Source organism: Clupea harengus, chromosome 16, assembly GCF_900700415.2.
Source record: "Clupea harengus chromosome 16, Ch_v2.0.2, whole genome shotgun sequence".
In the NCBI taxonomy this organism is placed as follows: Eukaryota; Metazoa; Chordata; class Actinopteri; order Clupeiformes; family Clupeidae; genus Clupea; species Clupea harengus.
In genome coordinates, this window is record NC_045167.1 from 21,172,724 (window position 1) to 21,200,336 (window position 27,613).

General features: G+C 41.8%; 1 protein-coding gene and 2 long non-coding RNA genes across 4 annotated transcripts in view; 2 read left to right on the forward strand and 1 right to left on the reverse strand.

The window, feature by feature from the left end:
• Window positions 1-268: 268 nt before the first annotated feature.
• LOC105894380 (immune-associated nucleotide-binding protein 9-like) lies at window positions 269-2,879 on the reverse strand. The gene is made up of 3 exons (XM_042710027.1): window positions 2,774-2,879; window positions 505-2,143; window positions 269-293 (listed from the first exon to the last, which is right to left on the reverse strand). The coding sequence occupies exons 1-3, from the start codon at window positions 2,877-2,879 to the stop codon at window positions 269-271; spliced, it is 1,770 nt and encodes a 589-aa protein (XP_042565961.1).
• A 17,449-nt stretch (window positions 2,880-20,328) lies between these two features.
• Window positions 20,329-26,008, forward strand: LOC116224101. Its single transcript, XR_004165428.2, has 3 exons — window positions 20,329-20,740; window positions 25,168-25,192; window positions 25,969-26,008. It is a non-coding gene; the product is annotated as an uncharacterized LOC116224101 (long non-coding RNA).
• Window positions 26,009-26,208: 200 nt separating this feature from the next.
• Window positions 26,209-27,613, forward strand: part of LOC116224102 — a 4,133-nt gene continuing 2,728 nt past the window's right edge. For both annotated transcript variants that reach the window (XR_004165429.1, XR_004165430.1), the window contains exon 1: window positions 26,209-26,282. This is a non-coding gene — a long non-coding RNA (uncharacterized LOC116224102). The remainder of the gene's footprint in view (window positions 26,283-27,613) is intronic.

The following is a 27,613-nucleotide window of genomic DNA, read 5'->3' on the forward strand; positions in this document are numbered from 1 at the left end:
TTCAGTGTCTGATGGCTGATTGCTGTGTGTAATGTTTAACTGAGTTAAATCAGCTTTTAGTTTTGCTTTGTTTTCCATTGTGAAAAAAAATCTGATTGCTGTGTGTAATTTTGTGCAAGAAGTGTTTTATGAAATATATACACGAACATAATTAGTACAGGAAGTAGAACTGAAAGCTGATGTTTAATATGCAGTGTGCACAAGTATGGAAATCCGGCTGAATGGCTCCAGTTTCATTCAAGCTCTTTCTACACTCTATTTGTACTAATCATTCTATGGTTGCGTCCTGAAGCCTAAAAGATTTAAGACACAACACACTTCTTATTGTATTTTTCATCCCATTCATGCATTTTAATAGCATGTTCATAATTTAAAGTTGCAAATTGCAAACTCTGTCTTTCTAAGATTCCATTGTGTTCCTCTGCTCTCTTCCGGGCCTCATCCTCATATCTTTTAATCAACATATCAGTTTCCTTTTGATTCTGTTCTTCAGTTTCCTTTAACTTTCTCTTGTACTCTTCTTCTCTGTATTCATTCTCTTTCTTTCTCCTTCTGTTTTCCTCTTCCTTTTCTCTTTCAAATTCTTCCTGAAGCCCTCTGAGCTTCCACTGGCTCACCGCATCATCTCTCCACCTTCTTTCTGTTTCTTCTTCTCTTTCTCTACTCCACTCCCTTTCTTGCTCTTCCAAAGCACGCTTCATCTCTTCTATCTGTTCTGCATGTTCGTTCTCCATTCTCTCTCTTTCTTTCCTTTCTTGTTCTCTTCGCGCTTCTTCTTTAGAGTCCCTTTCTTTTCTTGCTCTTTCCTTCTCAGTTTCAAAGTCTTCTTTCATTTTCTTTTGCAACTTTTCCCACTCCTCTCTCTCCTTTTGCTCATTTTGTTTTTCAATCCATCGTTTATCTTCCCACTCCGTCAACTGTTTCATTCTCTCCTTGCGAATCTCCTCAGTCAGCTTTTCAGTGTCCTTCACTCTAGCCTCTAACCTCTGTCTCTCCAGTTCCTCTTTCTCCTTCCTAGACCTCTCTTCTTCATCCCTTCTCCTTCTCTCTGCTTCTTGTCTTCTCTCAAATTCAGATCTCTCTTGTCTTTGCCTCTCAAGCCATTCCTTGAGTTCTTTTGCTGCTCTCTCTTTCTCTTCTTTCAGTTGTTTTTTGTGTTCCATCTCCCACGCTTCTTTCTGTTCCTTATGCTTTCGCTCAACTTCCTTGAAGGTTCTAGTCCATAACAGTCTCTGGGTCTCCTCTTTCTCTCTCCTCATTGTATCCTCTGCTTCTCTCTCTTCCCTTTCCCTCCTCACTCTCTCATCTCTTCTTTGAAGCTCCTTGATGATGTACTCCTCTTTTTCTCTCAGCAGCTTATCTCTCTCTTCTCTTTCCCTCTGTATTTCCCTTGTCTTTTCGTCCATCACTGTTCTTATTTCCTCATCAAATTTGGCCTGGAGCTGTTCCTTCTCCCTCTCAATTTCCAACTCCCTGTCTCTCATCATGTTCTCAAACTTCTCTTTAATTGCAGCTTCTGCCATTTGGAACATCTCATTGGTGTAACAATCTCCACCGTTCTTCTCCACCATCTTGTCAATTTTTTCCATCAGCTCAGTCACCTGTTTGCGATTCTTTTTATCTTCGTTATTGAACACATGATACCGTCCATCACAGTCAGAGATTAGTCGTTCAATTGCACAATCACTTTCTTTGATGTACTGCTCAATTGAATGAGAATGTAGATGATCCCCTTTTGTGAAAAGGGTAATGGTAAACTTTTCAGCCCTGGTCCCAAAGGTATCTTTGATGAGTTTCAATGTGTCCTTTTCCTCTGGTGTCATCCTGGTACCAATCGAAAGAATCAGCAAGAACACATGGGGTCCAGGGGCCAGCAAACTGAAACACTTCAGAATTTCTTTCTTGACATTTTCATTTGAGGCACCTGTATCAAACAGCCCTGGTGTGTCTACAACAGCAAAAGATCGGCCATTTACTTGTGCTGTGTCTTTCTGACAACAGGTCGTCACTGATTTACCCCAAGGTGCAGATTTAAAAACATCTTTCCCCAGGATGGTGTTTCCTGTTTCACTCTTCCCAACTCCTGTCTTCCCAATGAGCACGACCCTGACACAATCTGGGGTGCTGTATAGATTCTGAATGACTACAAAATGAAATAAATGAGAGATTATAACACCATTTCCATTGTCCATTCATAACCTTCATGAAAATGTGCAGAAAGTAATCAAAGAGAAAGCTGTTATTAACAGACTGGCCTTGAGCTAGCTCTATGACAGCTATGACACATACTATACAACACTGGCATGTTGTCTCTGGGTAGAAAGCTATATATTATACCCCTAGAAACTGTGCTATATGGGTCACATCCTGAATATCTAGGGTTTATAACGTTACACTATGCTGAATATCTGTGGTTTTAAAACGTCTTTACATCACGCATGTGGTGTACATAAAAACATTTTTGATAATCACTGAATCTAGAAGGACTTCAGTAGGTAGTAGTATTTAAATATACAAATGTGGAAATTACATCTCATAGATCAACACATCCAAGTGCTTTCAAGGACTAAGAGGAAAAAATCTAACATGCTTCCAATATGTAACATACAGTATATGATGCTTAATACACTTTTTTTGGGTGTGGTGATGTCTCTGGATGTAGCCATGTCTCTGGATGTAGTGAAGTATCTGGATGTAGTGATGTCTCTGGATGTAGTTGCAGCTATGGACCACTACATGGCAAAGCAAAATAGGAAAGCAAAATATGTCTTACCTGGTGAGCTGTTGAGCTGCTTCTTCATCTCCTCAATTTCCTTGTTTTTCTTTTGCAACTCTGTCTGGAGTCTGCCTCTCTCCTCTATTTGAGCTTCCACAAACATATCTCTGATTTGCCCTTAATCTTCTGGAGCATTTCGGATATCTCCTCATGCCCACCCTCCTGGCTAAGCACAAAGCAACCTTTAGGAAATTGCTGCTCTAGATTGGTCTCTTGCAGACTATCCTGTACAGCTTTGTCTTTGGGACATGATACATTTGTGTTGAGTATCCTAATGTAGTCTTTCACATCGGGACCAAAAATGGTTTGAATAATCTGTAACTCCTCTTTGTCTTCATCAGTAAAGTGACCCTCAGGCAGGGCGAGCAGGAAAGCATTGATCCCAAGTGCACACTGGGAGATGGAATGGTGGCTCTTCTCTAGTACCTCTTTCAGTGGCAGAGGCGTTGTGGCAAGACTTGGCACTTCAACCAGAGTGACTGCGTATCCACATACTGCAGCTCGCCTCCTCACAAAGTCTGAACTGATATTCTGCTCTTGGTCAGACTGTGATAGTATGATGTTGCCGATGGATGTCCTTTGGATTCCTTTCCTCCCAAACAGCATCAAATTAATCGGTGGCAAAGATGCTGAGATGGCACAGAAAGAAAAGAAAAAGTAGTTAACACAAATATTCATCAATCCTGCCAATATGGATTTCACATTCAGCTATTTTATTTCATTTTTCATTGTGTAATCTGTAGTAATCTGTATAAATATGCTGCAGAATTTGCAAAAATAATTTGGTACTTTCTCTATTCACCATATCTGCACCATAGTGGTAATTGCTATCATTTAGATTTTTTCCCTCTAAAATGGGGTATAGTACCATTTTCAACAGCAAGGTATTACGATACCTTTCTAGTATCGGTATTCTGTGCAATACTAGACCTGACATGTGAAACTCACAGTGAAATTTAAGAGTGAGGACACTTATATGCTATGCTATGTTGTCTTACTTAATTATTATTATTATACGGCTCTTCAGAATGTTCCAAAAAGTACCGTTGATTTGAATGGGCCATCCCAACGTTCTCAGGTGAATATGTAAGGGATAATGTATTGTCCGGAGGTCATTATCCAAAAATAAATCCCGACGGGGCGAACAGCACCCCGACGCGCAGCGGAGGGGTGTTGTTTCGTACTGAAGGGATTTATTTTTGGATAATGACCGCTTATTATACGGTTACTTGCCGAAAACGATAAAAGACATTCCTCCAAAATACCTCTTTTTAATGATTTAGTTGCCGTTTCGTGATATTTCGAAAAGATATTGACCACTGTCATTGGCAACGGGTTTTGTGCTTTTAATTCACATCTTTCATATCATTCCGCAAGTAGTCCGGTCCTTTAACGTAACAGACTCATTGTAATTTGAAGTCAGCAAGTAATGGGTTGCTACGCAACACCTGAAACTTAAAAGTTCTATTTGCTTGAAGAACTATTTTTTCTTAGCAGAAATCACGAAACGGCAAATAAATCATTAAAAAGAGGTATTTTGGAGGAATGTTTTCTATCGTTTTTGGCAAGTAACCGTATAATGCGCGTCGGGGTGCTGTTCGCCCCGTCGGGATTTATTTTTGGATAATGACCTCCGGACTTACTTATTATTATTATTGTAGAAGATGAGTGCAAATAATCAAAAGGGGCAGCTTGCAGTTTTGTATTTCATGTGTTCAGCAAAATATTAACATTTTCATCTGGTGCCTTTTCCAGGAAAACCCATCAAACGACATAGGACTCACAAAGACAAGCTATGTTTGCTGGTGCTGACTTCAATCGAATGAAACAAAAACTGAATACTGCTTCAAAGACAAATTTGCCTCTGTTAAATAAAAGTTGTGCTCCATGAAGCGAGGGAAGTTGTAAACACCACCAATTCGATAAAACATGTAACATACCTTTGAGCTGCGACATATCTGCTCTTGGTGATTTCCATCCCTTGCCTGAATATTTGACATGCAGGTATTGAGGTCAAGGTCAATAAATACATGATCATACTGTATAGCCTATGTCTGTGGACACATTTAGTCCTCTTTTTCACAAACTCAAATCTGGTCACCCTACGTATAATAAACCGTGCTATATACCGTAACCGTGATATAAAATTACAAATACCGTGATAGAAGATTTTGGCCATATCGCCCGCCCCTAGTACACACACATGCCATCATTTGAATCACAAATCTTGGTGGCCTTACCGTTCAAAGATTTCCTCTGTTTTTTTTTCATCAGGCTTGGACAAACTTGCTGTTAGATAGAATAGAAATGGAATATTAAGTCAATCAAAACTGTGGAATAATACTATATCCTAGTTGCAAACATTTCAAGCAGGAAAACAATATTCATGGGTAAAAAACTGATAGAAGCAATGGGATTACTTACAAACATTTTCAGACATGTCTGGGAAAAGGGACTGTTTTTCATCCTTAGGCATTATATTGTCAATCTTTTTCAAAATATCCATTTGCCTATGGTCCTTTTCATGTGTTCTGTTCAATCTGTAACACCCTCCTCCACAGGCTTGTATCAGACGACGCAAGGCACCACTCTCATGGTCATCAACATTGCTACCAACCCCATCTTCATCTTCAGGTAAGAACTTCACTACAAGGGTACGTTCCAAAACCTGATCAAGCACAGAGGTCAAGATCGTCTCCACTCTCTTACGGTCATCTTCTGTGAGGTCTTGAGGTTGTGCAACCAAAATATACGCCTGAGGACCTGGACCACATAGGGAGACACATTCTTTCACCCTCCGCTGTAAGTCTTCCATTGTGAGCTGACTACTGATCAGATTTGGGGTGAGGACAACAGTCAGGTGTTTGTCATCCACCAATTCTTCTGCAGCTACACACTGATTTGGAGGTATTTGACTTCCAAATGCACATCTGCCCAGAATAACATTACCCACATGGCTTTTCTCTGACTGCTCCTTGCCGAAAATCATGATCCCCACTAGAAAAAAAGACAATAGATTGACACATTAGCTTTTCACTAAGCATAGCCATGGAGTTATTGTTGAACAGCTGGTACCAGATCATCAGATCTTTAAAATAAGCACCAAACACGAATGGTTCCTGAGTAAGCTCTGTCATAGTCCCGTAAAGCTGCTAGTCTAAAAGCATGGCTCACCTGAAAACAGGGACCGGTGAGTGATAACCTAGCCATGGCCGATCAGCAACATCACATTTTGTTCTTCCCTACAACTAGTTCAGTCACATTTTAATAGAAGGGCCTTGTAGAGGCACACAGGGTTCTGGAGTGTGACTTTATAACAGACACATAGCTATTTGACGATTTGTGAAATGTACATGTATACATAAGCAACAATATGAGCTTCATTGTATAACCGCACTTGGCATTTATTTACAAAGATTTGAAATAAATGTATGTATATAGGCCTATTAAATGTAGGATTAATAGTTGAAGGCAAGAATATGTTTCAAAACAATACTAAATGTAGTATGTATGTTCATATAGGCCAACAAGTATCGACATTTATAACAGGCCAGAGGTATCCACTATCATAATAAATACGTTTAATTATATATATAAGTTAAAGATGGGCCATAAGTTTATATATAGTTTAATTATAGCTGCAAAGAGCGGTCATTGGGGTCCAAGTAGAATCAGCAAACTGCCCAAAGCAGCAAAAGGTTGAAAGATTTGACCGCTTCAACAGGTTAACGAGGACCATGTGAATTTTGTGTTATGCAAAGATTTAAAGACAAAAGGAATTTTAAGAGATAGGCCATGCCAGAGAAACAGAGGAAAACATGTTGTAGTTTGTCATCTTATGGCTGATTTGATTGAAACTGGGAAAATATGACATTATGAACAAGCCCACAAAATTTCATTCAGATTGGCCAATCACTAAGGCATGTTCTGGCTGCTGAATTTTGATTGGCCGTTGGAGGCCATTTTGTTGAGCGAGCCTAATGGAACTTTAGGAGATGTGAGAAAATGTAGCCAATATAAGCATATGATATTTCAATATTTGAGCTGAAGCAGTTCTTGAGAGATGGAAATGTGTTGGTTGCAGCGCCCCCTACAGACGGAATGTGACGAAATTGTGTCCAAAGAATGTAGAAGTGATGCAGAGTGCCAACTTTCATAAGTGAAGATTTTCTTTGAAACTTTTTCGCTGGGTGGCGCCACTCCACCAATGAATTATACTGACCTAGGGTTATGCAAATCCTAGAGGCCAGCTTGCCATAAAAATGTCATCATTTTTGGCAAAAATTGACGAGCTATTAAGCAAAAAGTGCTTTGACCCTACCCATCATCAAGGGGCGCTAGCGCCAAGGGACACATAGGAACACAAACCTTATTTTCCGTATCAGACAAGTGGAGCTACAACCAGCACTAAGTTTCATGTGGATTAGTGAAGTGTATATGTATATGATATCATCTACCACAAAAACACTTTGGCACTTTATGATAGCGTTACAAATATGTTATATTATTTTCATCGACAAACCGACATTAGCTGAATTAATCATCATCATCATCATCATCATAGCACACGCATCAACTGTGAGTCCCTGTTAATCATGACGCTCTTCTATGCTCACCGCTTCAACTACACTCTCCTCTTGCTCTTCAACTACACTCTCCCCCTGCTATAAATGAATTAATATCTGCCCTTGAAAGTAGTTTTTTTACATTTTTTTTTCTACATTTATAATCAGGGGTTCCAATCTTTCACCAAGAGGTTCCAGGCACACCATACTGATGCCAATGTAATTATAATGCTCTTTATTTGCTAAATCCAATGCCTATATGTGTAGATTCTAAATCAGTGTGCCCAAATTACACCAGTGAAAACAGATGTTAGGCATCTATGCACGTCTTCCCTTTCCACTGTTTCCAAGCTTATCCTACTTACTAGTTGGGCGGCCATCATGGTTTGAGTTATCGCTTGCATCTGAGCTTTTCCTTCCTCTTGAAGGTTGTTTTGACTCTGTTAAAAAAATTATACATTTTAGTCAAATTGCGTACTAGGTCAAGATGTATACCCTAAAACAAAATGAAAAAGTTGTATTGTCAAGGCAGGCAAAATTTGTGTCTTCAACATGAACCGTTGCTGTACTGTACTGTAAGTCACTTTGGATAAAAGCATCTGATAAATGAATACATTGTCTAAATGTTTTTTTGCCTTCTCTTGACCCTGAGCCAGTGTTTTAAAACTTGCATACATATGCACACTCAACAGGCACAACATGCAACATGCACACCATGCGTGGACCTAGACTCTCTGTTGACTAGCCGATAGTGTCGGGACCTAATATAATATATATGTGGAAATGACAACTCAAGTTCCTCCTGAATAACAATGGGCATCAATGGAAAGCAAAGTTTAATTATTTGCCAAATAAAAACTTTTCCACCATTTCCTCAGGTAGGGGTATAATTATATAATTATTTGAAAAGTGACCAGTCATTCAGTATACCATCCAACATTCCTGATGTTTAGATTGAAAGTTACATTCTAAAAATCTTTAAATCACATGAATTGAAACGAGCATGAACACATGAACACATGAATTGACTCACCATCTGAAGGGCTGCCAGGTGGGTCGTCCACATCCTCTGACACTGTAAGCAACAAGAACAAGTCTTTCAGGAAAATAAATGGATAGAAACTAACTACATTAATATTTAGTTGTATGCTCATACTTCTGTATTGTAATACTGTGTGTGTGTGTGTGTGTGTGTGTGTGTGTGTGAGAGAGAGAGTGAGTATCTGTGCATGTGTAACAGTGAAGATTTGGTTTCTTTCACTTGCATCCTTTTTGTGCTATTTAATCACACTGAGCATGTGCATAAGTCATGTTGTTGGGGAAACAGTGACCCCTAGGAGATATGCATGTTGTACAGAGTGGCTCTCCTTAGAGTTCGGAGATATAAAGTCACGTGAGTTGTGCATAAAGAGAGCTCCTACATTATTATTTTAGAATACAATGACTGAACGTCCTAAATCCATACTGATTATAGAGAGGTGTTCCACATTCTATCCTCATGTAAATAGTGTGTTTGGTTTAGTAATTATGCACCTCTGAATGTATATTTTAATCGAAGTTCAAAATCACACGTGTGAATAGCTAATGTTTAATCTCCCTCTTAAATTAGCATACTGTAAGGTGTCCCATGCTACTGTGTTAAGGAGTCCCGTGATATTGTTTGTGCCAGGTACATGTTTTGTGTATTGTATATATTTCAATTAGATATATTACTTTGTAATTCAACTTGAATTAACAATATTAGAGTTCGGAGATATAGAGTCACAATTAGCATACTGTAAGGTGTCCCATGCTGCTGTGCTAAGGAGTCCCGTGATATTGTTTGTGCCAGGTGAATGAACTGGAGAACTTCACCCACGTCTCCTGGCTTTCTCTATGTAAAACTACACAACGCAGACAAATTCAGAGGGGTTACACGTGCCGTGTGTATAGACCAGGGGTTTTCAACTGGTTTTGTCCCAGGGACCACCATTCTGACTAGAAAGTAATTTGCGGGCTATGTGCCTGCACAACCGCTGCCGCTACGCCCCTCCCCCCGCACAGATGTTCTGCCTATAACACTTAAATATGTGAAATTATTAGGGTACATCGCTCCCCCCCCCCCCCCGCACATATATTATGTAGGCCCCCCTACATCAAATCAACTTCACACTTTAGCTGAAAAGTGAAAATAAACAAAAAAATGCAACAATGCCCCAATGTCCTAAGTAGCTCACTATACTAAATATTTAGGAATTCTTTAGGAACACACCGTGGCTGTTGTTCAAGGAACCCATTTTGAGACTTGCCAGGTCATGAAATCTCAAATGTCACACTCATGCTTACCTCAGGCTTCTTTGTATATCTCAAGAAAATGAAATATAAAGCTTTAAAATCTAATTAAGTCCTACACCAGGAAGAAAGGTTCAACTTATCAAGAGCAGCTCCACTCACAGATCAACTCAGATGAAGCAGATGAATTGTAGACCCACCACCAGTTGCACTTATGGTATTATAACACAAACTTACTGTTTGACTGCTGAATGTGTTTGTGTCTCAAGCTCTTGGCGAAACCCAACGAAGCAAAACAACGACACTGGTTTCCTCCCTGATATGTATCTATTGCTATCTGGTTAAACCAGTTCAGTACCTGAATTACACCAGACTTATGATTTGGCCTGTAATAACTAATAAAAAGGGACTGACATTTGTTACCATGACTATGTACTATGAATACATTTCTAAAGTAATTCCTGCTGGTTTCAGTTTAACTGGTATTTGTGCCATCTGTTGACATGACTGTAGATCCATCAGTCCTCCACATTCAATCCTAAACCTCCATTTTGCTGTCCAGTAAAGGCACATACTTGTGTTGTGTCACTGCTGAAGCTATGAGATTTTCTCTATTCTAGGGTTTTCTAATTATTTAAAAAGAGTTGAAAGAATGACAAATCTACAGCCATGTCAACATATTAACGATGAAAAGTTAATTAACAGTTAAACTGAAAAAACAGTTAGGCTTTAGAAATGCTTCCACAGGATTATATCAGTCTCATTTCACTTGGACTTAGTATTAGATTTAGAAAAAAAACTATGCTGACCATGCCTAACGCATTGAAGTCAGGTTCTTATTTTTCACCGACACACAGCTCCTCAGTTTGAACACAGGGATTCAATCGGTGGTTGACTGTGTGGCTGGATGCCTCACACACATTCAGTGGCATCTCCTGAAAAAATTCTCAGGGGGGGCAATTTTTTTGATAATGATTAAGGCGACCCATTCAGTAGGTACATTAAGCAAGACAATTGTATCAATTTGTTGTTAGCTGATTAACTCATACAGCAACACCTTTTTGTCTGCCCCCCCCCCCCCTCCCAAAAGCAGCCTATTGTGCCCCAGCATTGGCGCAAGGGAAGAACTGTACAACTGGTGTATCCATTATTCAGTAGTAAAATAGGATTACTAAAATACCTAGACACCTAGTATCAAGTTGACCACTGGTGCTCTGACAGCATGAATCAATCAGAAAGTGAAAAGGAAGGAAGGATTTCTTGTATTGCTATATTTTGTGACTGTCTAATCTTTGCACAGAACATGACTGAAATACATGATCGTGACACACGAAATACTGTTTAATACACTTCACAACATGAATTTCTATACAGTCTCTTTCATTTTTGTAACACTGTGTGTGTGTGTGTGTGTGTGTGTGTGTGTGTGTGTGTGTGTGTGTATGTGTGTGCATGCCTGTTGCTGATACTGATCACTATTCTAAGAATCATTGTCATTATCTCATCTCTATGTGTTCCCAAACATCACTGGTATCAAGGTGTCACTGCAGGTCACTGAAGGCTTGTCTTAGTCTCATGCACCCCTGTGGTGTTTTTGACAACACTTTGAGGAAATGCCTGGGAGAGTGTCCTGAGGAGAGTGGTAGCTGGCACCGACATGCCGTCCTCGTCAGCTCTCAGTCTCAGAAGCAAACAGGTCTGTAGGGCTAAGCTGTCCCACATGAAAACAGAAGACAAAAGTTGAAGAGGTGTGTGGTGTTCATATCAGGAAGGAGAGGAGCTACAGGAGAACTTGAATGCCTTTTGAATGCTAATGAGTCAGGTCTCAGCTATTTGCTCTCACTGATATAAAGACAGAGTACTTATCCAGCAGTATGAAGCAACACGCTGAAACAAACCCCATAAATGGACTTGGTCTTGGTCTTGGTCCTGATAATACACGATAAAGCCAATAGTTGCGAGTGGGAATTTTCTATGGCTATACCCTGCTACTACATCAGCAACCACTGATGCTTTTGATCCCTTGGACACAGTGCCGGCCTGCAACTCGTGTCCAGAATTTTTTAATTTCTCTTACTGTGTTTAGGGACTTAGTCTGGAATTCAATGCCTTTGCGCATAGTCAAACTTAGTGCATGGTCCATTCGACACTACATACCCTACCCTAAGGAGCCTACAAACTGCCTTAGCATCTTAACACAGGAACCCAACCGGCCCCTGTGTCAGACAGCACGTACATCAAAGCCGGCACACACAACATTAGCTTTCTCTTCTCTGAACTCCACTCTGACACTGGCTAAAACAAGTCAGCACACAGAATGAGCGTAAAATGCTTACCTGTCCTGCTCACCAAGTTTAGAGCGACAGCTCAGATTCCTTGTTGCTGACTCGGGGAGGGGTGAAATCTCTCCAGCTTTCGAAGGACCAATTGATAGAATCTAATGAGCACGCCAAACTTGAAGAACGGACGGGAAGACGTAGTCAGGATTTCTGGAGTTTATTTTTTAGGGGGGAAGGAGTCCAAAGTCTACAGGAGAACTTGAATTCTTACATAAGCCATTTGAATGCTATTGTGTCAGGTCTTTGCTCTTTGCTCTTACTGAGACAAAGACAGAGTTCAGGGGTATGGGTTACAGACTACACATCCAGGGGTTACAGAGTACATATCAAGGGGTTACAGAGAACATATCCAGGGGTTACAGAGTACATTGTTAACTATGTATTTCCGGTTCTGATACTTTTACTTTGATAGGGACCGGATGTTGTTACGGTGAAGTTACTGTGTAAGTTGTACCGGTGAACATGGAGTTAGACCATTAAAAGCGTTTTCTGTCAGTTTAACATGGTAGCAGAGGATGGCTGCCGCAAATTATAAGATTCCGCCGACCTTTGACGAAGGAAAGCCGTATGAAAGCTGGAAAAATGAAGTCCAAATGTGGACACGAGTTACAGAACTTGGGAAAAAGAAGCAGGCTCTTGCGGTGGCTTTGGCGCTAACTGGACGAACGCGAGAAACAGCTATGGAAGTTCCTATCGATGACCTGAACAAAGACGCTGGTATGACAACTTTGTTAGATGCACTTGATAAACTGTTTCTGAAAGAAGAAAAGGACGTAACGTATGAAGCCTATTCGAATTTTGATCGGATAACGAGAGACAGTGACGTGCCAATGACTGACTACATCATTGATTTCGAGCAACGTTACTTAAGAATGCGCAAGTAGCCTACAAGATGGAATTGCCCGATGCCGTGTTAGCTTTTAAGTTGCTTGACACGGCATGCATAGAAGTAAAAGATAGACAGTTAGCGCTGACGGCATGTACGGATTTAACATTTGCTTCGATGAAGTCGGGGCTGAAAAGGATTTTTGGCGGGAAGACGTCTGCTAAAATGATGGGAATAAACCAAGACATTGCCTATGTCGCTACTGAACAGAGGCGCCAAAGGAGCAGGTCGTCGTGGCCAGAAGGTGAACAGTCAAAAACACCACTGCCAGGCACTAACCCTTTGGACAAGCACGGAAGCCGATCAAAATGTGCCATTTGCCAAAGTACATTCCACTGGGCTAAAGACTGCCCACACAAGGGTGAGCAAGTAACATTAACTCAAGACATCGATGAGTGTAACATCACTCTCTTTACAAAAGAGTCACACACTGATGCAGAAATATTTTTGACAGAATGTTTTAGCTCTGCAATAATAGACACTGCATGCACACGCACTGTGTGTGGAGAGGAATGGCTAGATAGCTATATCACAGGACTAAGCAAAAGTGAATCAGAGAAGATGAAAAGGACAGAGCAACGCAGTAATAGACCATTCAAGTTTGGGGATGGAAAAGTGGTCCACTCCACCAGAACACTGAAAATTCCTGCAAAGATTGGCCAAACAAAGTGCAACATTGAGACTGAAGTTGTTCCAGTAAAGATTCCACTGCTTTTAAGCAAGTCGTCCATGAAAAAGGCAGGGACTGTTCTCAACATGGAAAATGACAGTGCAGTGATGTTCAATCAACCTGTACAATTGGACTTTGCAAGCTCGGGGCATTACTGTGTGAACATTATGGACACTGGGGGCGAACCCTCTAAAAGTGATGACTGTGTCCTTGTAGCCACTGGAGGTGGCACTTCTAATGAACACAGCGATGAGGATATACTGACTGTCTCAGAAAACATGAGCAAAGCTGAAAAACAAAAGATGCTAGTGAAACTTCACAGACAGTTTGGTCATGCATCCGCTGAACTGTTGATGGGAGGGTTAATGGCAGCACTGCGTAAACAGCTACGTAATACAAATGAGAGATACGAGATGGGTGACAAGGTGTACTACAAGAGAGGAGATTGCCCAGAGTGGAAAGGACCAGGCACTGTGATAGGCCAAGATGGAGCAGTGGTTTTTGTCAGACATGGTGGTACCTGTGTTAGGGTGCACTACCTGAGACTTATGAAAGAAAGAAATGAAGCTGATGAACAACAAGCCGTCAATGACAATTCAGAAAGTACCACAGACTTTGGACAGAGACATAACTTGACAGGTGCTGCAGAAGATCACACTTCTGATGACAGTGACATGGATGATACACAAACAGGCGTGGAGACTCAAACACAAGGCAAAGGACAAAGAAGCATTAGCCCCCGATGGGTATGCACTCTGAAAGAGACCTCTGCTGGGAGAGTACCTAAAGCAAGATGGAGGCACTCCAGGAGGAGGACGTTTAATTGTTTTGATGGGAGAAGATGGCAACCAAAGAGAGTAAAGAGGGATGTGCGAAGTACACTTCCTGGAGAAACATTGGCAATGTCTGATGGAATAGACAATGCAATTTTTCTAGCCACGATGTTCCCTGAACTGACATCAGGTGACACTGCACACGCACCACCTATAATCTGTGTGACTGACAACCATTCACTTGTTGATGCACTTAAGTCTACAAAGTCTGTCTCTGAGAAAAGACCTCGTCTGGAGATAAGTAGCATTAAAGAACTTGTCCAAATGCAGAGGATTGAGCGTGTGTTGTGGAAAAACACAAAAGACCAACTTGCAGACTGTCTAATTAAAAAGGGTGCATCAGCTCACCAGTTACTCAAAGCACTGAGTGATGGACAATGGAAGCTTGACTAAACTGAAAACTTAATTTTGTGTATACAGTTGTTATAAATTTGCACTAATGTACGGTCAGAAAATGATTTACAATTTTGTTCACAATATGTTGTTATGAAATTTAGTTCTTACCTAAATGGCACTGAGGTACTGTAAGAATATTCAGGTTACACTTTGGCTATGCCATGTGATGTTATGCTCACTTTAATATGTAATCCTCAAAGTTTTTTTATTTTAAAAAAGAGAGTGAGTTTGTTAACTATGTATTTCCGGTTCTGATACTTTTACTTTGATAGGGACCGGATGTTGTTACGGTGAAGTTACTGTGTAAGTTGTACCGGTGAACATGGAGTTAGACCATTAAAAGCGTTAGAGGAAACACGGCGTTTTCTGTCAGTTTAACATACATATCCAGGGGTTACAGAGTACATATCAAGGGGTTACAGAGTCAGAGTACATGCAGGAACATGGGTTACAGAGTCAGATGATACAAAATAATGTAAGCACTCACTTCATGTCTGACACAACTTATTTAGCATGTTGCAATGAAATTCAGGCAAATTCAAGCTAGGCTGTTAGTAGGTTGGTAGATTGTGCAGGAATTTTACAGTATTTCATACCGCATATTAATGCAATGCAATAATTCAAGTATTTCTAATCGAACCGTTCCTGAATGAGAAGTTATTTGAAATGCTTGTTGGTTTTGCATCTGTACTGTGCCTGGCAGGTTTCTGTGTGGGGGATCATTGGTCTCCTGGTACTTCAGGTAAAGAAGGACAGAGATGTAGGCAATTAAAACCCCAGTAAGGCCATGATGAAGCAGTCCTATGGCTGTGGTCTGAAAGACAAATGGTAAAGATGGGGTGATTCAGTGACAGAAGTATCATTTTCATTATCAGACAGAGGTAGAAGGGGGTTCTGAATTTTGACAAATATCATAACTAAGCTTTTATCAACTATTTAATTAACTTTGACATATACATTTTATTGACAGATGTGTGCACATTAATGACAATATACTAATACTATTTTAGTTGGAATATATACAATAAATGCATCAACAATACCTGAGACTGAAAAAGCAACTATGCAGACTTCTTTTTCAGGTCGTTGGAAGTTTTGTCATCTGGGGAAGGTTGGCACCATTTGTAGGGTACCTCTGTAAAATGTTTTGTCCAAGTGCCATTCCAGGAGCTTATCGTGCAAACATAGTAGTGTCTGTCAAAGAACAACATGAAGAATCACAATAACATAATGATACATTTTGATGTACACTGTGACCAAGAAGAAAATCAAACTTGAACATATCATAAGCGAATGGTAGACATTGTTTGGTAGACATTGTTTGAATTACACGGACAAATAAACTCAGTATCCAACATTTTTTTCTACTACAATAAGCCCATGTCCCTGTCTAGGGCTTTAGGACATGACAAAGGTTTTAATAAACGGGAAGACATCGGAATAAAAATAATCGTGAATTTATTTACAAAAATAAATCCCGCTTTTAAAGGGCCGGGACTTCCATACTCCCAATGGCATCAGCGCCCCAATCAGCTGCACGCCAACCCGCCTGCAAGAGACACAAAACGAAACAGAAAGCCCGGGCAAAAATACATAGAGAGACCCACAGGGTCGTAACAGTGTGTGTGTGTGTGTTAAAGTGTGTGTAACAACATGTATGTGTTTGTGTGTCCATTTGCATGCGTTTGTGTGTGAGTATGCGTGGGTGGTTATTTTGTGTGTGTGTGTGTTTCTTGTGTTTCTGTCTTTGTGTGTGTGTGTGTGTGTGTGTGCTGCTTTTCACATAAAGGAACACTCAATATTGTTTACACAGTAAAAACAGCAACTGTATGATTTGTCATACACCAGCAGGTGGCACTGTTGACCACTGGTGCTCTGACAGCATGATGCATTGGCCAGGATAATCAGATAGCAAAAAGGAAGAAATTGTTTAATAATTCAATAAATGATAATACATGTCTAATCTTTGCACAGAACATGACTGAAATACATGATCGTGACACATGAGTTACTGTTTAATACACTTCACAGCATACATTTCTATACAGTCTCTTTCATTTTCGTAACACTGTGTGTGTGTATGTATGTGTGTGCATGCCTGCTGCTGATACTGATCACTATTCTAAGAATCGTGTCATTATCTCATCTCTATGTGTTCCCAAACATCTCTTGTATCAAATAATCAAGGTGTCACTGCTGGTCACTGAAGGCTTGTCTCGGGCTCATGCACCCCTGTGGTGTTTTTGACAACACTTTGAGGAAATGCCTGGGAGAGTGTCCTGAGGAGAGTGGTAGCTGGCACCCACATGCCGTCCTCGTCAGCTGGACCAGAACCTGAGTCTCAGAAGAACAGGTCTGTACGGCTAAGCTGTCCCACTTCCCGCACTGCCGCACCATAAAACGGAATTTATATCTGCCCTTCCCGTCCTTGCGCTTGGCACGCGCCAAAAATGACACCATTTCCGCTGGCGCTTGCCATGCTTGGTGTCATTTCGGCGTCGTGCCAACTGTCACATTTAAAGCAGCAATATGGAGTTTGGTTCCAAAACTAGTAAGCTAACTACCTAAAAGGCATGCAAAAACCTTGCAAACATCACCAACAGCCCAGCTGACTGATAGAAGCTTGCCAACACACTAAATGGTGTCTTTTGGCAGTATAGCTGGCAATGCCATGCGTGTGAAAGCTTTTCTTCATTTTTGCAGGGGGTTCCAGACCATTACACAGAACTACATAGGGCATATCTTGGATGGCTAGTGCGGAAGACACAGGCGTTTATCTGTCCTTCACATGACCATATGCTATCAAAATGAATTTGAGGATGGTACCAAAACTAGTTGCCTATAAAACCATACCTCAAAAAGTGTCAAAGTGTTGCATAGTGTTACTTTAACACGTAGCGACCCATTCCCACGTACATGCTTGACTTCAACGGAGACGCTTCTCATTCACTTTGAACAGAGGACGTGCGTGTGTGTGTGTGTATTTGGGAATTGGAAAGAGTACTGGGAATTATATGTGTGTAATGTGAGAGAGCCTTTCATACTATGACCCATAGTGTGTTATAAAGAGTAGCCCCTCACCAGGGGACACACATGAACTCAGCCTCAGCTTAAGAGCACATACCTTGACCAATTAACAGACACACACACACACACACACTCTCACACACACACACACACACACACACACACACACACACACACACACACACACAGACACACACTCTCACACACAGACACACACACCACACAGATACACACACACACACACACACTCACACACAGACACACAGACACATACACACACACACTCACACTCACACTCACACTCACACACACACACACACGTAGATGTATGTAACACTCTGGCGATGCCATGGCAACCATCAGACTTTCCCCTGTTGACCCTTTTACAGATCATCTGTACTTACACTGAGAAGCTTTTAAACATCCCATAATAACATATAATGGCACACTTTATGCTCTTTCAGTCATTTTCCACACAGAGAAAAGTCAGTCCTTTTCCTTCTCCTCCCTGTATTTCAGTGTGCACTTCTGAACTGTGGGTGCGGATATGGGGAGAACACAAAAACCCTTTTAATCTGTTACCCATCATGCTCTTGGTCTGACATGATTTTCTTGGTATCATAAATACACTACTGGTGTCATTCAGTACATGTTTGTCTTTTATGGTTTGACTTGATTAGCTATTTAAACAGTAACGTAAACAGTAAACAGTTTTTACAGTAATACACCAACACACCATATATTATGGTATAGTATAACGTGGTATAGTATATTATGCTATTGTATATCATGTTTTTATTTTATGGTTTGACTTTATTCACTATTTAAACAGTAATGCTTCATTAAGATACAAAATCTAGGTTATGCCAATTTACAGTAAAACACCTAACATATTATGGTATAGTATAACATGTTATATAATAGTAAATCATGGTACAGTATTGTATTATGTATATGATAATATATAGCATAAAAATACTATAACCTATTGTATATGATCTCACAGCTTTACTTTTTTCAAGGTTGTGTTGGTGGCTGTGTGCTATTGCAGGTCCCAGGCTCACTGTCCTGCTGTATGCTGGTTCGCATGTGTGTGTGTGTGTGTGTGTGTGTGTGTGTGTGTGTGTCACTGTCCTGCTGTATGCTGGTTGTGTGTGTGTGTGTGTGTGTGTGTGTGTGTGTGTGTGTGTGTGTGTGTGTGTGTGTGTGTGTGTGTCACTGTCCTGCTGTATGCGTGTTGTGTGAGTGTGTGTGTGTGTGTGTGTGTGTCACTGTCCTGCTGTATGCTGGTCGTGTGTGTGTGTGTGTGTGTGTGTGTGTGTGTGTCTCACTGTCCTGCTGTGTGTGTGTGTGGAGCCTGGTCAGTGTTTGGTCAGTCCACATTCCTGCAGCCCAGACTAATTCAATTATCAGCACGATGCCTGGGGACCAGTGCCATGGAGACCAAGATATTTACTGCACATGGGACTGTGTGTGTGTGCGCGCGTGTGTGTGTGAAAGAGAGAGAACAGGAGAGAAAGAGAGAGAGAGTGAAAGAGAAAGAGGCAGTATGTGAGAGGAAGAGAGAGAGACAGAGGGGGAGAGTGTGTGTGTGTGTGTGTGTGTGTGTGTGTGTGTGTGTGTGTAGTGTATGTATGTATGTATGTGTGAGAGAGCGAGAGAGGCATAGAACAAAATACATGAAAAGATAGTGTCAATATTTTTCCCATTTTACTTTTTACATTTTAAATTCGCATTTCCATACGGTTAGAAACTGAACTCCACAATACCAATATTACACCATCAGTAGTAATACAAATATATACCATATATACTATATATACCATATATACCATCTGAATGTTGGGGAGGCGTTTCTAACCTTGAGTTTTGAGCCATGGTTTAACAAGAGCTTCTACCTGTGTAAGCCCGTGTAAGAGTGAGTGTGATTGTCTTTACGGGTTTTTAACCTCGACCCATAAAGCACCTCTAATGGCAAAGCCTAGCCAATATTTAGAAATAAAAATAAGCCTTTTATCAAATTGAACTGACAGAGTGTGTGAGGGTCAAACCTGAAAATGACAGTATGACTGAAAAAGTCAGCCTGTGACTTTCAGTGTGAAGTGGGTGAAGAGTCTTTGCACTGGTGTCTTAAGTTCTCCCTCTGAAGAGATGCCTTCCTATTGGCTAACCCTAGTTCTCCCTCTGAAGAGATGCCTTCCTATTGGCTAACCCTAGTTCTCCCTCTGAAGAGATGCCTTCCTATTGGCTCAGCCCACTTAAGTTCTCCCTCTGAAGAGATGCCTTCCTATTGGCTCAGCCCACTCTTTCAGCCCACACTCCTTGTTACCTGGGTAACCTCACAAGAGTGGAGAAACTATCAACAACTCTCTTGAACCCTTTCTCTCTTTTCTCCTCACTGTTTCATTTGCACTCTTTGATTGCCAACCCCTCCCTCCCTCTCTCTCTCTCCTTTTCTCTCCATCCCTCTCTCCCTCCCTCTCCCTCCCTCTCCCTCCCTCCCTCTCTCTCCCTTTCTCTCGATCCCTCTCTCCCTCTCTGTCTCTCTCTCTCCCTCTCTCTCTCTTTCTCCTCCCTCTCTCTCTCTGTCTCTCTCTCTCCTCCCCCTCTGTGTATAAGAGACCTCTCCCCCTCCAACAGTCAGCTCAGTTTCTGGGAAAAACCAAGCGACAGAGAGACACGGAAGAAAAGAGGGAACGCAGCAGTAACTGCCTAGCTTCTCTCATTTATTCATTCATTCATTCACACTCTCAGCACAGCCTCTCTCCATCTCTCCACCTCTCCACTCCTTCCCCCCTTTCCCCTCCTTCCTTACATCCATTTCCCTCTGTCATCCCTCTTTCTCCTCCTTCTTCCCCCCCTTTTTCTCTTTTTTTTCATCCCTTCATCTGCTCCGGTTGTTTGTCTTGGCTAAGTACTTGGCTGAGTACTTGTCAGATGGGGTGTGGAAATTCCACAGCGACCAGCACAGGAGGAGGTGAGAGTTTATTTAGTTGTGTGTGTGTGTGTATGTGGGGGTGGGGTGGGAGGGGTGTATGTAAACAGCATTCATTTGGGTTGAGTTATTGATATGTTCTGTACTGTATGTTTACCCATGTGTGAGTGGGCATCTGTGTTTGTGTGCGTGTGGTGTGTGTATGTATGTGTTTGGGGGGGTATTTAAACAGCATTAATTTGTGACGAGTTATTGAAATGTTCTGTACCATATATTTGCTCTAGTGTGAGGAGTGGGCATCTGTGTGTGTGTGTGTCTGTTTGTGTGTGTGTGTGTGTGTGTGTGTGTGTGTGTGTGTGTGTGTGTGTGTGTGTGTGTGTGACCTGCTGCTATGATTTCTGTGTGTGGTATGTATTTCAACATGTGTTTACATGTATGTATGTGTTACATGTATCTGCCAATTCTTATAGCAAGCTCATAGGCTATGAGCACAGTGGCTTGAATTAATGTGTGTTTGTATGTGTGTCTTTGAAAGAGGCATAACAGACCTTCAGTAATATCAGAGAGTGCTAGGGAGAGGTTTACAGGTGTGTGTGTGTGTGTGTGTGTATGTGTGTGTGTGTGTTTGTGTATGTGTGTGTGTGTGTGTGTGAGAGTGAGAGAGAGAGAGAGAGTGCACAGAGTCGTATGTTGTCACCTGCCGTTGGGTTTTGTGTGTCTTTACTTGAATGATACCTGAGTACCAAGGTCCTCCATGACTCATATAGTTTGATCAACCCCACGCAGAGAGAGAGAGAGAGAGAGAGACTGAGAGATGGCGAGAGAGAGAGAGTGAGAGATGGCGAGAGAGAGAGAGAGAGAGGGAGGGAGGGCGAGAGAAAGAGAGAGAGAGAGGGGGGAGAGAGAGAGAGAGAGAGTGAGAGAGAGTGAGAGAGAGAGAGTGAGAGAGAGAGTGAGAGATGGTGAGAGAGAGAGAGAGAGATGGTGAGAGAAAGAGAGAGAGAGGGGGGAGAGAGAGAGAGAGTGAGAGATGGTGAGAGAGAGAGAGAGGGAGGGTGGGAGAGCTGGAGGGAGAAGGAAGGAGAGGTTGTAGGGAGTGGAAGAGAAGAACTGAGAGGAGAAATGTGAGAGAGATGGATAGAGGGAGGGAAAGGGGGAGAGACAGACAAAATAGAAGGAGGGGAAACCATGAAGATGAGAGAGTAAGGGCAAAGAAGGGAGGAGAGATAGACAAAACAACAAGAAAGAGAAAGAAAAGGAGAAAGATTTGTCAACAAAGAATAGACTCAGACACAGAGAAGAACAGGAACCCTTCTGTGTTTAACATGGTGACCAACTGAAGGAACCCTTCTGTGTTTAACACGATGACCAACTGAAGGAACCCTTCTGTGTTTAACATGGTGAACCACTGAAGGAACCCTTCTGTGTTTAACACGGTGACCAACTGAAGGAACCCTTCTGTGTTTAAAACGGTGACCCACTGAAGGAACCCTTCTGTGTTTAACATGGTGAACCACTGAAGGAACCCTTCTGTGTTTAACATGGTGAACCACTGAAGGAAGTGGAGAATCTGTGTTTCCAGGGGCGGAGATCCCATTTCATTGCAGGGGGGGGACAATACATGGTAACATTTCGGAGAGTAATTCCGGGGGGGGGGGGGGGGGGACATGAAAAAATTGCTTTCACGAGAGCTAGCATAACTTAGCTGCTAAATACCGAATTCTCAATAACACTTACAAACAGAAATTCGAAGTCATTTTTAAATCCTTTAAACGGCATTAAATGTTATAACACAAAATATCTACTCACAGACAAATAATGTCCAAAGTTCAAGATGCTCAAAATAAGTTCTAAAACAGTTCAATTTGACCTATCAATAAGCCCCGCCACCAATATTTACTGTTCTTAACTCGGACAAGTTATCAGAGCTGACTAGAGTTTACAATGGCAGCTATCAGTGTCAAAACGATATCCCAAGAGGCTCTAGACAACTTTTGGAGACAAAAGAACCTGATTTCGTCTAGAAGCCATCAAAAGGGCCTTCATACTGCAATGGAGAAATATGCATAACATTTAAAACTAGATATGGTGGATAACAAGCTTACATTTGAAGCGAGAATTTACAGATTACACAATACAAGAGGGAGAAGCCTCATCTCACGGTCATCACGATTACAGATAAATATATCCAATACCAGCATTGTTCATGCACCGCAGGGAAAGATTAAATTAATTTACCTTCAGTTAATTTAACTAATCTGGAGAGGCACTGAGATGTAGACCTATCTTTATTAATTAGTATTACCTGCCCCTGACAGGACAGTATCCTAACTGTCTAGCTAGCTATCGTAACGGTGTTAATTACCGGCATGCGTGTGTTATCAGCAAACGTTTACGTTGTCATGTCTATCCATTATTAAACTTATGTATACTTGTGCATATCGATTGGAACTTCGTAAAAGGAGTTTAGAAAAAACTTCTTCATTAAATGTTCTTAACTGCGTCAGTCGGAGAGAGGTCTCACTGTCTCACTGTCTGACCGTGTACTTCGCTAATCGACTGAAACACGGAGCTGCCGGTAGCCCCGCCCGTTGGAAACAGCATGTGAAACAAACCACTTTGAGGAATAGGGGGATCATGATTTTTCAACACTTAAAAAACACATTGTTTTACATTTATAATTAGCACCGCTTGTCGTGCATTTATTTCATATTACTATATTTTTCAATTTTTTCTTTTCCCAATGATTGTTGGGGGGGGGGAAACTTTATGGTAGGGGGGGACATGTCCCCCCCGTCCCCCCCGGGATCTCCGCCTATGTGTGTTTCATGCCATTCTTAGGAGCATTGCTGAATGTTCTCAGTGAGTGTTCTGTGTTCTGAATGTCTGAACCTGTCTCTATCTGTATCACTGGGGGACAGGTGAGCATAGCGTAGCCCCACTGAAACAGCGAAACACACCAACAATGTGATCATGCTTACTCCTTTTAGGTAGTTCCTGAATATGTAGCTCTGTGTGTGTGTGTGTGTGTGTGTGTGTGTGTGTGTGTGTGTGTGTGTGTGAGAGAGAGAGAGAGAGAGAGAGAGACAGAGAGAGAGAGAACTAATGTCGGATAATTCATCATTCTTTTGACAAGATGCAGATAGAGGTGGGGAAGAGAATGAGAGACAGACAGAAAGACCTTTAGGGCAACATAGAAGTGCACCTCCTCTCTGAGAAGAGTAGACTGGGCTGGATTAGAAGATTAGAAGTGCACCTCCTCTCTGAGGAGAGTAGACTGGGCTGGATTAGAAGTGCACCTCCTCTCTGAGGAGAGTAGACTGGGCTGGATTAGAAGATTAGAAGTGCACCTCCTGTCTGAGGAGACTGGGCTGGATTAGAAGATTAGAAGTGCACCACCTCTCTGAGGAGACTGGGCTGGATTAGAAGATTAGAAGTGCACCACCTCTCTAAGGAGAGTAGACTGGGCTGGATTAGAAGATTAGAAGTGCACCACCTCTCTGAGTAGACTGGGCTGGATTAGAAGTGCACCACCTCTCTGAGGAGACTGGGCTGGATTAGAAGATTAGAAGTGCACCACCTCTCTGAGGAGACTGGGCTGGATTAGAAGATTAGAAGTGCACCACCTCTCTGAGTAGACTGGGCTGGATTAGAAGTGCCCCACCTCTCTGAGGAGAGTAGACTGGGCTGAATTTGCGGGGTTACATCTGTATTGTGTGATGTCTTTCAAGGAATACATCTCACCAAACACTCCCGTCCCATACACACGCTTGTATACAAAGTTATTGGCACACATACACAGACACACACACACACACACACATGCACACAAACACACACACACACACTCACACACACTCACAGAGAGAGAGAGACACACACACAGACACACAAAGACACACACAAAAACACACACAGGCGCATAACCACAACCACACATGTACAAACACAGACAGAAAGACACACACACATGCACACACACACAGAAAAACACACACACACACACACACAAACACACATACACAGAAAGACACACACACACACACACTCACAGTAAGACACACACACACACACACACACACACACACACACACAGAAAGACACTCACATGCACACGTCTTACACCTTCCCCTCCATCTCCAAACTTTGCACAGTGGGTGGAGGGTGTGTGTGTTGGGACACTGTGAGTGTGTATGCATGCTTGTGTGTGTGTGTGTGTGTGTCTGTATGTGCATGCGTGTGTGTGTCCGCATTTGTGTGTGTATCTGAGGCAATGTCTGTGTATGTGTGGGCTCTGTGTGTGTGTGTGTGTGTGTTGAGAGAGTTTCATTGAAGTTGAAGATGTGTGATGTGTGGGTGCTTTCTGCTGTGGTCTCTCTGATGTGTGTGAAGGTTCTGGTATCTGTGGTCTCTCTGATGTGTGTGAAGGTTCTGATTCAGAGGGAACCTTCTGTTTCCGTTCTCCACAGGCCCTGCAGAGGGATCCAAGGATGCGTGAGTGTGGTTCTTTTTTTTTATTGTTCTTTAATTGGTTTTAATTTAGAAACTGTAGGCTGTGTGTTTTTGAGATGGGGCATGGGGGAATGAGGCATGATGGCATGAGGGCATGAGGGCATGAGGCATGATGGCATGAGGGCATGAGGGCATGGGGGCATGAGGGCATGGGGGAAGGGAGAAGGAGGTCAAAATCCTTACACTTACGCATTTCATCATCATGTGTGCTGCTTGCAAGCTTAAACCATAGCATCAGTATTATTGGTGCATTGCTCGCTACTTACAGAAAGATGTTATAACACATTCGTAAGCGCTGAATAACATTTTTTTAAGAAGAATTCCCAGGATCCTCTTTGCTTGTTTTGTTTTCTTGTAAACACAACAAAGGATCAAGTGGCATTACTAAGTGCTTTAGAACTCTTTCGTTTCTCTTCAAGTGTCATGCACACACACACACACATACACACACACACACACACACACACACACACACACACACACACACACACACACAGACACACACAGACACACACACACACACACACACACACACACACACACACATGCACACCTCAATCAGAGGACAGTCCTCTGTTTTGTCTGACACAGAATATCTGCACTACATCTGTGGTTGTTTCCTCAGATAAAATAATGCTTTTAATGTTTTCCTCATAACGCTCTCTTATAATCTATAAAACATCAAGGAAAGTGGAGATTTGGTTAAAGTGGAATTTGAGCTGTTGTAGACTCTGATCTGTGGTGTTTCCCTGCAACAGGACAGAGGAGTCGTCACCTGTCGAAGAAAAAAGGAAGCACGTGATACAGTTGTTTCTTGTTTCATGATTTTGTTGATTAATGTTTGTTTATGCTGCATTTTGTACCACTATCTTTATACATTTTCGTTGTTGCATGTGTGTGTGTGAGAGAGAGTGTGTATGTGTGTGTGTGTGTGTGTGTGTGTGTGTGTGTGTGTGTGTGTGTGTGTGTGTGAGTGTGTGTGCATTTGTCTATTTTAGGAACTATGGAGGCGTGTATATTGGTGTACAAACAGATCCCAGTAATGTGGCCGACGGTCAGGCAATAGAGAAAGGTAAGCAGCTAATACTACTACTGCTACTACTACTACTGCCAATACTACTGCTATTGCTACTTATACTACTATTTCTACTACTACTACTGCTATTACTACTGCTACCCTTACTACTACTACTGCTGCTACTGCTACTACTACTACTACTACTACTACTACTACTACTACTGCTATTACTACTGCTACCCTTACTACTACTACTGCTGCTACTGCTACTACTACTGCTACTACTGCTGCTACTACTACTGCCACTGTTACTGCCACTACTGGTACTACTACTGTTACTGCTACTGGTACTACTGCTACTGCTTCTATTACTGCTACTACTACTACTGCTGCTGCTATTATTGCTACTGCTGCTACTACTGCTACTGTTACTGCTACTACTACTATTGCTACTGCTACTTCTACTGCTACTACTATTGCTATTACTACTGCTGCTGCTATTATTGCTACTACTCCATGATTGTAATCCAATACAATTCCAGCCAATCAACATGTTGCTTCAAGAGCACAGAAGGGATTGGTGTAATTTGGTTGGCTGTTGAGCTCAAATACCAACAGCCTTTGTCAGAATCGCGGACTCCACCTCCACCAAGTCTACCTTTAGACAGGCAAATCTCTAAAGCACCATGAGAAGTTTCTTAAGACTCAGGACAGTTGTGTGGGCCAAAGCCCTTCATCAGCTTTGCAATCGAAGTGAGACAAACAATGTTTGTGCCACAGGATGTGACATTTCAGAGAGTGCAAAAGAGAGATGTTTCTGACTGTCATTTTTTATTTATATTTACATTTACATTTAGTCATTTAGCAGACGCTTTTGTCCAAAGCGACGTACAAGGGAGAGAACAGTCAAGCTAAGAGCAATAAAAACCTGGTGTAACAATAAATACTACTTTACATAAGAGAGCTAGAAAGGAAAAAGAAGTGCAGGAATGTAACTGCTGAAGTGCAAGTTAAGCACTAGTCAAGGTGCCATTTAGGAAGGGAGGTGCTCTCTGAAGAGTTGGGTCTTCAAAAGCTTCTTGAAGGTAGAGAGGGACGCCCCTGCTCTGGTAGTACTAGGCAGTTCGTTCCACCAACGTGGAACTACAAATGAGAATAGTCTGGATTGTCGTGCTTGCACAGACGGCAGTGCCAAACGACGCTCACTAGACGAGCGCAGCGTCCTGGGTGTAACATTTGCCCTTACAAGAGCATTTAGGTAGGTGGGAGCAGAACCACCTCTGTCTGTTCGTCTTTCTATAACTCTATCCATCTATCTGTCTGTATACATTTTTGTCTGTCTGTCTGTGATCATCCAGTGTAGAGCGTGAGGGTGTAAAATTAAG

Excerpts from the sequence above, each read along its gene's own strand:
- LOC105894380 (XM_042710027.1), bottom strand. The coding sequence starts at position 2,879 with ATGTTTGTGGAAGCTCAAATAGAGGAGAGAGGCAGACTCCAGACAGAG. Across the intron at positions 2,144-2,773 it reads GCAGCTCAACAGCTCACCAG|TCATTCAGAATCTATACAGC; the intron begins GTAAGACATATT and ends TTCATTTTGTAG. Across the intron at positions 294-504 it reads GAAGAAGAGTACAAGAGAAA|GCTTCAGGACGCAACCATAG; the intron begins GTTAAAGGAAAC and ends TAAATCTTTTAG.